Source organism: Schistocerca serialis, chromosome 2 (genome assembly GCF_023864345.2).
Source record: "Schistocerca serialis cubense isolate TAMUIC-IGC-003099 chromosome 2, iqSchSeri2.2, whole genome shotgun sequence".
Taxonomy (NCBI): Eukaryota; Metazoa; Arthropoda; class Insecta; order Orthoptera; family Acrididae; genus Schistocerca; species Schistocerca serialis.
Window position 1 is genome coordinate 862,464,292 of NC_064639.1, and position 13,248 is coordinate 862,477,539.

Genomic DNA, 13,248 nt, shown 5'->3' on the forward strand with positions numbered 1-13,248 from the left:
AGAAACGCGCCGCTCTTCTTTGGATCTTCTCTATATCCTCTGTCAACCCGACCTAGTACGGATCCCACTCTGATGAGCAATACTCATCATTGTGCTTCAGCTCATCATTGTGCTTCGACAAATCCAGATGTCTATAACCGGCGCGCCTTTAGCGTCTTGTTTTCTAGCGTGAAAGCACAAAAATAGAAAGGGGAAATGTTTGCCTATGTGGGGAACAGAAGTAAGAAGCCACACGTCAAAAGAAGATGCTGTTTATTGGAGTACATAAATATAAAAAATACACTGACGGAATAAAATGACAACACAAAATATAATTAATGATGCAATTAATGTAACGCAATGAACTATCAGGCACACAATTATCTAAGGATCATATTTAGGACATTAAAATCGCAAGATCGCAGGGAATGTAAGCGCGAGATAAGCCATTGCAGATGTGAAATGCTTGTACATTAATAACCAAAATGTTGAACGCAAGAATGCAAACGTGCATGTACTGTATTGTACAGGTGTCGGACGTCGGTTTGTGAAATGCCTGTCGCACTTGGTCGGTCAATACACCGACGGTTAATGCTGATTGTGGATGATGCTTGAGTTGTCCTCTGACGATGCCTCACATATTTGGACTGGAGACAGATCTGGTGACTGAGCAGGCCAAGGGAACATGTCGACACTCTGTAGCGCTTGTTGGGTTTCAACAGTGGTTATCCTATTGGGAAACATCCGCCCAATGTTGTTTCCGAATGGCAGCACTACAAATTGAATAAACAGGTTGACGTATAGATTTGAAGTCGGACTGTACGAGATAACCACGAGAGTGCTCCTGCTCTCAGACGAAATCTCACCCGAGACCATACCTACATCTACATCTACATCTATACTCCGCGAGCCACCTTACGGTGTGTGGCGGAGGGTACTTATTGTACCACTATCTGATCCCCCCTTCCCTGTTCCATTCACGAATTGTGCGTGGAAAGAACGACTGCTTGTAAGTCTCCGTATTTGCTCTAATTTCTCGGATCTTTTCGTTGTGATCATTACGCGAGATATATGTGGGCGGTAGTAATATGTTGCCCATCTCTTCCCGGAATGTGCTCTCTCGTAATTTCGATAATAAACCTCTCCGTATTGCGTAACGCCTTTCTTGAAGTGTCCGCCACTGGAGCTTGTTCAGCATCTCCGTAACGCTCTCGCGCTGACTAAATGTCCCCATGACGAATCGCGCTGCTTTTCGCTGGATCATGTCTATCTCTTCTATTAATCCAACCTGGTAAGGGTCCCATACTGATGAGCAATACTCAAGAATCGGACGAACAAGCGTTTTGTAAGCTACTTCTTTCGTCGATGAGTCACATTTTCTTAGAATTCTTCCTATGAATCTCAACCTGGCGCCTGCTTTTCCCACTATTTGTTTTATGTGATCATTCCACTTCAGATCGCTCCGGATAGTAACTCCTAAGTATTTTATGGTCGTTACCGCTTCCAATGATTTACCACCTATGGCATAATCGTACTGGAATGGATTTCTGCCCCTATGTATGCGCATTATATTACATTTATCTACGTTTAGGGAAAGCTGCCAGCTGTCGCACCATGCATTAATCCTCTGCAGGTCCTCCTGGAGTACGTACGAGTCTTCTGATGTTGCTACTTTCTTGTAGACAACCGTGTCATCTGCAAATAGCCTCACGGAGCTACCGATGTTGTCAACTAAGTCATTTATGTATATTGTAAACAATAAAGGTCCTATCACGCTTCCCTGCGGTACTCCCGAAATTACCTCTACATCTGCAGATTTTGAACCGTTAAGAATGACATGTTGTGTTCTTTCTTCTAGGAAATCCGGAATACCTGCAGGTGGAGGTCCAGTAAGTCTACAACGCTGACAGGTTGACTGTAGGCTCTTAACTGACCTTCTTCTAACCACCACACAGCCATCACTGGTAACTATGCAGAATCGCTTTCACCCCGCCCTCCAATGAACTCTCGCTTGACACCACTGAAGTCGTAAATGGCGGTGGTTGGAGTTCACTAGAATGCGCGCTACATGGCATATGGTTCGGTGCCGTTCCTGAGGTAAGCGATTTGTACCAGTTACACTACTGGCTATTAAAATTGCTACACCAAGAAGAAATGCAGATGATAAACGGGTATTCATTGGACAAATATATTATACTAGAACTCACGTGTGATTACATTTTCACGCAATTTGGGTGCATAGATCCTGAGAAATCAGTACTCAGAACAACCACCTCTGGCCGTAATAACGGCCTTGATACGCCTGGGCATTGAGTCAAACAGAGCTTGGATGGCGTGTAAAGGTACAGCCGCCAATGAAACTTCAACACGATACCACAGATCATCAAGAGTAGTGACTGGCGTATTGTGACGAGCCAGTCGCTCGGCCACAGTTGACCAGACGTTTTCAATTGGTGAGAGATCTGGAGAATGTGCTGGCCAGGGTAGCAGTCGAACATTTTCTGTATCCAGAAAGGCCCGTACAGGACCTGCAACATGCGGTCGTGCATTATCCTGTTGAAATGTAGGGTTTCGCAGGGATCGAATGAATGATAGAGCCACAGGTCGTAACACATCTGAAATGTAACGTCCACTGTTCAAAGTGCCGTCAATGCGAACAAGAGGTGACCGAGACGTGTAACCAATGGCACCCCATACCTTCACGCCGAGTGGTACGCCAGTATGGCGATGACGAATACACGCTTCGAATGTGCGCTCACCGCGATTTCGCCAAACACGGATGCGACCATCATGATGCTGTAAAGAGAACCTGGATTCATCCGAAAAAATGACGTTTTGCCATTCCTGCACCCAGGTTCGTCGCTGAGTACACCATCGCAGACGCTTCTGTCTGTGATGAAGTGTCAAGGGTAACCGCAGCCATGGTGTCCGAGCTGATGGTCCATGCTGCTGCAAACGTCGTCGAACTGTTCGTGCAGATGGTTGTTGTCTTGCAAACGTCCCCATATGTTGACTCAGGGATCGAGACGTGGCTGCACGATCCGTTACAGCTATGCTGATAAGACGCCTGCCATCTTGACTGTTAGTGATACGAGGCCGTTGGGATCCAGCACGGTTTTCCGTATTACCCTCCGGAACTCACCGATTCCGTATTCTGCTAACAGTCATTGGATCTCGACCAACGCGAGCAGCAATGTCGCGATACGATAAACCGCAATCGCGATAGGCTACAATCCGACCTTTATCAAAGTCGGAAACGTGATGGTACGCATTTCTCCTCCTTACACGAGGCATCACAACAACGTTTCACCAGGCAACACCGTTCAACTGCTATTTGTGTATGAGAAATCGGTTGGAAACTTCCCTCATGTCAGCACGTTGTAGGTGTCGCCACCGGCGACAACCTTGTGTGAATGCTCTGAAAAGCTAATCCTTTGCATATTACAGCATCTTCTTCCTGTCGGTTAAATTTCGTGTCTTTAGCACGTCATCTTCGTGGTGTAGCAATTTTAATGGCCAGTAGTGTAGTTGTATCACTGTTGCGCCAACTGCTGCTCAAATTGCTACTGCAGATGGCGTACGGTGCACCAGAGTCTTTCTCTGAACACGATTGCCTTCCCCCTTGGTAGTATTAAATGGCCGCCCGTTGTCCGATCTGCTTGTGATAGTTCATTCTCGTGACAACCGCCGCTAGCAGTCATGTACAGAGCCTACTTTCGTGCCCAGTCTTCCTACAATACATAGAAGCAACATTCTGTTTCTCGTATCTCTATTAGACGACCTCGTTTGAACCTGATTTGCATACTCTTAGTGGTGTTACTAGCGCGTCTCTTACGCGACTGGCGCGAAATGTGTACAGTCCTCATCTATTAGATGTAGAAACACACCTACCAACTTTCATTTGTATCACTCAACTCCTTTTTGGTGTTGCAATTTTTTCCGTCTGTGTATGTATCCAGTGGCTCAGCATGTAGACCACCGTTCCTTGTACAGAGATGTATGTTTCTCCATATTCCCCTAGACATCTAGCACACTGTCCCTGTAGATACGCTTAGAAAGGCTTCCTCAACATTTTTGTACAATTTTTCAATAGTCGTGTAACGTTGAGCCACATGGGTCTTCTCTGTGCTTCATGACGAGGTGGTCGTTTTAATGGGGTTGGAGATGTTACAGAACCACGCACACTCCAGGACGACACCGTACATTAAGGAACTCACACACCTGTACAGTAAAGTGTGCTGGAATTCCATCCAAATGGGATCTGTGACTACCTAGTCTTCGAGATGAGATACTGACCACGTTCGCTATGCAGTCAAATAGAAGTTTCCTTTCATCCACCCGTGAAAAGAAAGTGGTTGAAGCAGCTATCGCGATGACATCACGGCCCATATAACATGAGGTGGGTTCCTTTCCAACTCTTGCACGTATTGGCGTGTTTACATTGACCAGAAAACAATACTCCTCCTGTGTGAACTGCGCATTTCAAACATTTATCAGAAAACTATTGAGTCGCCTCGGCTTTGCGCGGATAAAGTGAAGAATCGACTGCCCGTCCTCGTGATTATCTATTAGTGAAAAATAATATCTAAATCTCTACAGTAATCCCCGTGGTCTAGGAGTAGCGTCTTTGATTCAGACTCAAAACGTCTTCGGTCCGGGGTTCGATCCCCGCCACTGTCTAAAGTTTGATAAATAATCAGCATTGGCGGCCGAAGACTTCCGGCATAATAAGTCAGCCTCGTTCTGCCAACGGCCTTGTCAAATAGGGCGGAGGAGCGAATAGAGGTTCAGGGCACTCTCTTGTCCTAGGGGTGGGAAATTGCCCCTAACGGCGGAAGAATCAGCAATGATCAACGACATGGATGCAGAAGGCAATGCAAATCACTGCATTAAAGACACGTAACGTGTATCCACAGGACATGTGGCTTGTAATTGAAGAAGTGTCATGAAGATCTCTCCATTGGCAAAAGATTCCGGAATAGTCCCCCATTCGGATCTCCGGAAGGGGACTGCCAAGGGGGAAGTTACCATGAGAAAAAGATTGAATAATCTACGAAAGGATAACGTTCTACGAGTCGGGGCGTGGAATGCAGAGGCTTGAACGTGGTAGGGAAACCAGAAAATCTGAAAAGGGAAATATAGTAGGAGTCAGTGAAGCGAAGTGGATGGAATATAAGTATTTCTGGTCAGATGAGTATCGGGTAATATCAACAGCAGCAGAAAATGGTATAACAGGTGTAGGATTCGTTATGAATAGGAAGTTAGGGCAGAGGGTGTGTGACTGTGAACATATCAGTGACCGGGTTGTTCTAATCAGAATCGACAGCAGACCAACACCGACAACGATAGTTCAGGTATACATGCCGACGTCGCAAGCTGAAGATGAACAGATAGAGAAAGTGTATGAGGATATTGGAAGGGTAATGCAGTATGTAAAGGGGGACGAAAATCTAATAGTCATGGGCGACTGGAACGCAGTTGTAGGGGAAGGAGTAGAAGAAAGGGTTACAGGAGAATATGGGCTTGGGACAAGGAATGAAAGAGGAGAGAGACTAATTGAGTTCTGTAACAAGTTTCAGCTAGTAATAGCGAATACCCTGTTCAAGAATCACAAGAGGAGGAGGTATACTTAGAAAAGGCAGGGAGATACGGGAAGATTTCAATTAGATTACATCATGGTCAGACAGAGATTCCGAAACCAGATACTGGATTGTAAGGTGTGCCCAGGAGCAGATATAGACTCAGATCACAATATAGTAGTAATTACTATTAAAAACAGTCTTGACCACAATTTATTTAATAAGGTGACCGGTTTCGACCACTACTGTGGTCATCTTCAGACCATTGAGTAGGAACCTCTTTGTTGGAGAATCCAACAAGGAGGTTCCTACTCAATGGTCTGAAGATGACCACAGTAGTGGTCGAAACCGGTCACCTTATTAAATAAATTGTGGTCAAGACTGTTTTTAATAGTAATTATTTATAAGACATTGATCACTGCTGTTCCCATAATGCATTCAAAAATAACAATATAGTAGTGATGAAGACTAGGCTGAAGTTCAAGACATTAGTCAGGAAGAATCAATACGCAAAGAAGTGGGATACGGAAGTACTAAGGAATGACGAGATACGTTTGAAGTTCTCTAACGCTATAGATACAGCAATAAGGAATAGCGCAGTAGGCAGTACAGTTGAAGAGGAAGGGACATCTCTAAAACGGGCCGTCACAAAAGTTGGGAAGGAAAACGTAGGTACAAAGAAGGTAGCTGCGAAGAAACCATGGGTAACAGAAGAAATACTTCAGTTGATTGATGAAAGGAGGAGGTACAAACATGTTTCGTGAAAATCAGGAATACAGAAATACAAGTCGCTGAGGAATGAAATAAATAGGAAGTGCAGGGAAGCTAAGACGAAATGGCTGCAGGAAAAATGTGAAGACATCGAAAAAGATATGATTGTCGGAAGGACAGACTCAGCATACAGGAAAGTCAAAACAACCTTTGGTGACATTAAAAGCAACGGTGGTAACATTAAGAGTGCAACGGGAATTCCACTGTTAAATGCAGAGGAGACAGCAGATAGGTGGAAAGAATACATTGAAAGCCTCTATGAGGGTGAAGATTTGTCTGATGTGATGGAAGAAGAAAGAAGAGTCGATTTAGAAGAGATAGGGGATCCAGTATTAGAATCGGAATTTAAAAGAGCTTTGGAGGACTTACGGTCAAATAAGGCAGAAGGGATAGATAACATTCCATCAGAATTTCTAAAATCATTGGGGGAAGTGGCAACAAAACGACTATTCACGTTGGTGTGTAGAATATAAATATACAGAAGAATGGAGAAGAAAATTGAGAATGCGCTAGGAGTCGATCAGTTTGGCTTTAGGAAAAGTAAAGGGACGAGAGAGGCAATTCTGACGTTGCGGCTAATAATGGAAGCAAGGCTGAAGAAAAATCAGGACACTTTCATAGGATTTGTCGACCTGGAAAAAGCGTTCGACAATATAAAATGGTGCAAGCTGTTCGAGATTCTGAAAAAAGTAGGGGTAAGCTATAGGGAGAGACGGGTCACATACAATATGCACAACAACCAAGAGGGAATAATAAGAGTGGACGATCGAGAACGAAGTGCTCGTATTAAGAAGGGTGTAAGACAAGGCTGTAGCCTTTCGCCCCTACTCTTCAATCTGTACATCGAGGAAGCAATGATGGAAATAAAAGAAAGGTTCAGGAGTGGAATTATAATACAAGGTGAAAGGATATCAATGATACGAATCACTGATGATATTGCTACCCTGAGTGAAAGTGAAGAAGAATTAAATGATCTGATGAACGGAATGAACAGTCTAATGGGTACACTGTATGGTTTGAGAGTAAATCGGAGAAAGACGAAGGTAATGAGAAGTAGTAGAAATGAGAGCAGCGAGAAACTTAACATTAGGATTGATGGTCACGAAGTCAATGAAGTTAAGGAATTCTGCTGTCTAGGCAGTAAAATAACCAATGACGGACAGAGCAAGGAGGACATCAAAAGCAGACTCGCTATGGCAAAAAAGGCATTTCTGGCCAAGAGAAGTCTACTAATATTAAATACAGGCCTTAATTTGAGGAAGAAATTTCTGAGGATGTACGTCCAGAGTACAGCATTGTATGGTAGTGAAACATGGACTGTGGGAAAACCGGAACAGAGGAGAATCGAAGGATTTGAGATGTGGTGCTATAGACGAATGTTGAAAATTAGGTGGACTGATAAGGTAAGGAATGAGGAGGTTCTACGCAGAATCGGAGAGGAAAGGAAAATGTGGAAAACACTGATAAGGAGAAGTGACAGGATGATAGGACATCTGCTAAGACATGAGGGAATGACTTCCATGGTACTAGAGGGAGCTGTAGAGGGTAAAAACTGTAGAGGAAGACAGAGATTGGAATTCGTTAAGCAAATAGTTGAGGACGTAGGTTGCAAGTGCTACTCTGAGATGAAGAGGTTAGCACAGGAAAGGAATTCGTGGCGGGCCGCATCAAACCAGTCAGTATACTGATGAAAAAAAAAAAAAAAAAAAAAAAAACAGAAAATCCGGTAAGGGCCCCCTCGTTAGAATATACATGGATGACAGTCTTCAGCGAGACATGGTAGACACTGTGGCAACAAAGCACGACAGAGTGCAAATCGCTCTTGCGTGTGGTTCTCTGACAATTCACTCATAACCAACGGTCTAGCCCTTTCATTCTAAATTTTCCTAATGGTCTCTCACATTTCAACCAAAGTGACCAAAGTTCGCCCGTTCTTTTAGAAACGGATTTCATTGACAATTGCTCAGTTGCTAAGGAGATGGTGACGCACCCATCCTGTCGATTCTATTACGTCCCGTACACGTGCTGCCTTAGATACTTGCTGAAAAAGCAGCATATTTCTCTCAGTCAACAGGACTGCTCCACCTGGTGGACCACGGGAAATGCTCTCGTTTTCTCTGCAATTGTTCGCCCTGTCTGTGGACTGTGCTGCACTCACAGACACACCCTATCGCTACTTCGCAGTGTAACAGTTCCGCCGCGGATTCTAATCTCAAACAATGAAGTACTGAAACAAAACAGCGTTTATGCCACCATCAGAGCAGGGATATCACTAAATGTCATACATTCCCTCGATTGCACAAAGTGAAGACTGAGATGGGATCTTCTCGGACACCCTGCAGACAGAGTTGTCTTACGTAACGTTCATTCAATGAATCTCTGATACCTGTATTTCTAAATATTAAAATTTATGTTGACATTCCGTCTTACACCATTCCGAGTAATAAAAATAGCATATTTGTTGGTTGTGACCTAATGTACCATCAATCGTCGACGATGTAATTGAACAGGGACCAATCTTATCGTCCAGACGAGACTTTTAATTCAGCTATCTGTAATGGTTGAACACCACCTGCTACTTGTCCACCCTGATGGCTTAGCGTGTTCGGTCAGAGAGCCGGCTGGTTTCTGTAATAAAAACCTGAGTGAAAGGATGAACAAAGAACTTTAACGGATGTCATGTGACGTGACGTCCGCTACGACCAAATACAAGAAAAAAAAATTGCTGAATGGTGAGAGTGACGGGGCCCTGGTTCTATTGATTCCCAGCTGGGTCGGGGATTTTCCATTTGACCTGCAACTTGTCTCTGTTTTGCAGATGAGGAGTGGCAGCTGGAGGACAGAAGCAACGCTACGCTCTACGTGGATACTGGCTGCATGCAACTGCTGGCCAACACCATGGACCACCCCACGTGTCCACTGGAAGACCTGCCTCCAGAGGCCATCGAGCAGCGCGAGCGGTGTCGCGTGCAGCTGTGGAATGACATGGTGCAGAGGTCGCCCTACTTACCCGTCACCAGCTACTTGGCCTACACGCAGAGGGCAAACGTCAAGCTCTGTCTACTGGCCTGGATGGTTGCCAACTCGCGCGGCATTTGTCAGGACGTCCTCTTTAGTATGATACAGTCCGTACACGATGCTCGCTGCTACTTCGATAGTCCTGCTGACCTATCGTGTCTACAGTCGAACGATACAGATGCAATCTGTTCTGTTTCCAGAGCTATTATGTTGCTAAAGTGTCGCGATTTTTCATTCCTTCAGCCGCCCAACATATGTATTGTCGATCTTTACAAAAATGGATCACACTCAGCTATATCCAAAGCGAAGTGGACAGTAGAGACCGACAAATGGTTTGGAAAGGCAACAGAAAAAACACTGAGATATAAAGACAGTTTAAATAGCGCCACTTTTAAATACAAGGATTTTAGAATCGACAGCTTAAAACCTTTAGAAATTTCATTTATAGCGGTAAATATTCTTTTTCGCTTTTCAACTGCTGGAATATATATGTACCTTCCCCCTTTACGTAATTTGCCTGGAAAGATATTCTTGTGCTTTCAGATCACTGGTATAATCCAGATACTGTGTTCTGAGATCGCGTATCGAATGGCAGGTGTCCTCAACTTGAGTACTGTGGTGTTGATAGATAGCGCCCTCACACTTCTCAGCTGCATCTGGCTAAACTCATTCTGCTACCAAATGTACGCATGCATTCGTCATCTGAGGCTCCCTAACGACCTACTACCTGCTGAAGCAAGAAAAGTACTCCGTCGTCAGGTGCTGTGTGCTCTAATACCGTGGAGTGCAGTATGTGCAGCATGTGCTATTTTGGAAAAAACGAGCATATATTATTTGTTCCATAGTCGAATAGTATTGATGGTGGGAATTTCAGCCTCAGTAGCTTTCAACTTGGTTTGTCTTGGACTAGTGGGCTGTATGTACCTACGTACTACGAAATCCATGACTCAGCTCAGGATTTACAGTAACAATAAATTCGGCTCAAAGAAAGAAATTGTTTTTATGTCAGTTAAAACTGTCTTCTTAAGTGGGGTAGGTGTCATTATTAGAATTGGGTTCCACCAAGCACAAGGCATTGCACAGTTTGTTTACTACGTGCATTTAGCTACGATGGTGCAGGGACCACTGCTGTTCGTTTTCTTCATTTGCAACGGAACAACACTCCCTGCGCTCAAGAACAGCGTGCTGTCGTGGTGGAGACCGGACGTCATCAGGCCAGACCAGGAGCTGTGCTCGGCGGCCGAGAGGAACCTGGAGAGGAGGAGACGTGAACGGTCTCCGGCTGCAGAGTCCTCGATGTAGATTCATTGAGTTTTCCTCTCGAAGGACTGTATTCCCACAAGACTATGCTAACTCCGGCAAATCACACGCGTATTTATACACGACAGCCTCTGTCTACGTACGTTAATTCACTGTGAGTGTTTACTAAAACTGAATCTCCGGTGAAAATAATAGTAAAGTTCTTGCCCTACTTTTTCTGCCCGGTCACATAATGAAACATTAACACAGAGTCACAAGGAGATTTTATGGTACGTTTATATGTGTTGCCTCAGTTCTTCCAGACAAGTTCGAAATGGCACACACCACCAGTATAAATATGTACCTACACCTCTACAGCGAAATATTATCTTATGTGCAGATGCATTCACTTGTATGAACTCTTGCAGCTCTAAAATAAGTAGCTCAGGGCAATCAGGGATAGTAGACGGAAAACATACATTGCACTGTGTACCGAGTAGGAATATGGGCTGGGTGGAAAGTGTTCCCGGAGTTCCGATACGGTTTGAGTGGTTCCAGCTCACACGCCGAGCGAGCAGGTTGTCTTTCTTCCAGCTGCACCATAGCGCCACGTGTGTCGAACCTGTTTTCACTCAGTCTTGAGTGTGTGCTTGTGTGTGTGTGTGTGTGTGTGTATCGGAGGGCGTGGCATCGTCTTGCCTGGCGGCACTCGTTGGTTTGTTCCCTGCCCGTGCCACGATGTCTGTCGGCTCTCCCTCGAACATTCCTCGTCGAGGTGCCATTCGGTTCAGTTTTGGCAGGAGTACGAGTCATGTTCAGCCAGGCTCTTTAGAAATTCACGATTGATTGGCTGATATGATTCGTGTTATATCTGATCAGGTAGATACTGCTCATTTTTACGCTGGTTCGTATGCATGTTTTTGCAAAGTTCCATGACTCCTTGCAACGAGAGTGGCTTCTCACTAGGCTTGGTTCTCAGGTGATCTTTACTCTCCGTGATGGCTCCAATAGCCCAGTCCTTTTTGAATATGAGACGGTCGAGTATATTCCGGTCAGAGTTGGCAGTATACCACCCGATGTGGACGATTCATTTCTTAAGGCGTGGTTTCTTCTCTCTAGAGTCGTTCCGCACATCTGGCGGGAACTGTGGTCTGTGTAGCATCGCTTGCAATCTCACAGATATCACAAGCGTAGCTATGTGTGTTCAGAAGAATGTTCCTTCACACCCGAATGTTTGTGGTTGCCGGATTTATGTTATGCATGCAGTGAAAGCTGGAACCTGACTTCTTTGTAATGCTGAAAGTGGCCATATCATATTCAATTGTCTTAAGGTCGCCCTATGAAACACGTTATCCGTTGACATTCGTGTCTCCCCATTCCGCTGTCAGTACTTCTCCAGCTTTAGAGGACGCTGGGGAGACATTCCCCCCGCTCTCCACACACACACACACACACACACTCCACGCGACTTTCCGCCGTTGTTGGCACGTTCAGATGCGGCCCCTGCTGCTCTCAGGGCGCCGTCACAGGTAGAAAAACTTGAAGGTCGGCGAACTCATCGCTGCTCAGTCTCGTCTCTCCGAGAAGGTGGCGGCGGAGGGTGCTTCTTCCCGTAGTGGTGCTTTGAATTCTGACGATCTCGTCTTTACAGGCCTGTTTCTGCTGATGTTGAAACACGTGGTGCATCTGCGTAGTCTCCTCCATCCGTAGAGGCGTTTGTTCCAGAGGGTTCCGATGAATTAACGAAGACGTCGCCTGATATTCTGCCTCTAGAGTGTTGTAGTGCTGTACCACCCCTTCCTCATTCTGATACGGTGGAACAAGATGTTACTATGGCTTGTGTCCTGGATAATCAGAAGACGCAGAGGTAATCTGTTGATGAGAGTTCTGGCGCAAAGTGCATTTTCGAGTAAAATTTACAGGTTGCAAACGGAGAATTCAATTTTGCAGTTTTCCCCAACCAAATTCTACATAAATACAACGAAAACAAAATGGCAATCAAACCTGACCTATTTATGGACTTAGCAAACTATAGTGAAGGAAAGTTTAATTTCCTTAAAAGAACATACAAAAATTTTTAAATTTATTCAGATTCAATAACATGAATTGGACGTTTTTCATTTTTTTTACCATCATAAATAAATTGTAATCCTACAATTCTGTCTAATTTATCAGCTTTTGTAAAGGTTGTAGTATATCGATCTGGAAGAGTAATTTTATATTTATCATCTAAAAGTAATAAAACTTTATTACCAAATTTAGTTGATAAAACTTTAGGATTTGAAATAACACAGGATTTATGTTTTTTTCAGTTCTCAAAATTTAGTGAACACTTCTGAGCAACCATACTATATGTGTTAAGTTCACTTAATAGATTTTCAATGCTACCATTCATGGTCATTTTTTTATATATAGAAAAAATATAAGAATAAAAAATTAATTGTTTTTTTAGTTTAGAAAAACTACAGTTTTCAATTTTTACCTTACCCTTGTTTCCCTGGAAATATTTCAAAAGGAAATGGGACCGAGAAGTTTTAAGTTCTTTAATTTTTTTCTCATTTTTCATTCATTTATTCAATTAGAAATTTTCAGTTAGCATTCCTTGTTGTGAATTGTAAGTTAAATTCCATTTAACATATGTAATAAGATATTTGGAATATTT

At 44.0% G+C, this 13,248-nt stretch overlaps 1 protein-coding gene across 1 annotated transcript in view; it reads left to right on the plus strand.

Moving 5' to 3' along the window:
* LOC126458166 (uncharacterized) overlaps window positions 1-12,967 on the plus strand; it is a 189,411-nt gene extending 176,444 nt beyond the window's left edge. The window contains exon 7 of the mRNA XM_050095034.1: window positions 9,148-12,967. Within this exon, the coding sequence (XP_049950991.1) occupies window positions 9,148-10,649 (1,502 nt within the window). The 3' untranslated portion in view covers window positions 10,650-12,967. The remainder of the gene's footprint in view (window positions 1-9,147) is intronic.
* Window positions 12,968-13,248: the final 281 nt, after the last annotated feature.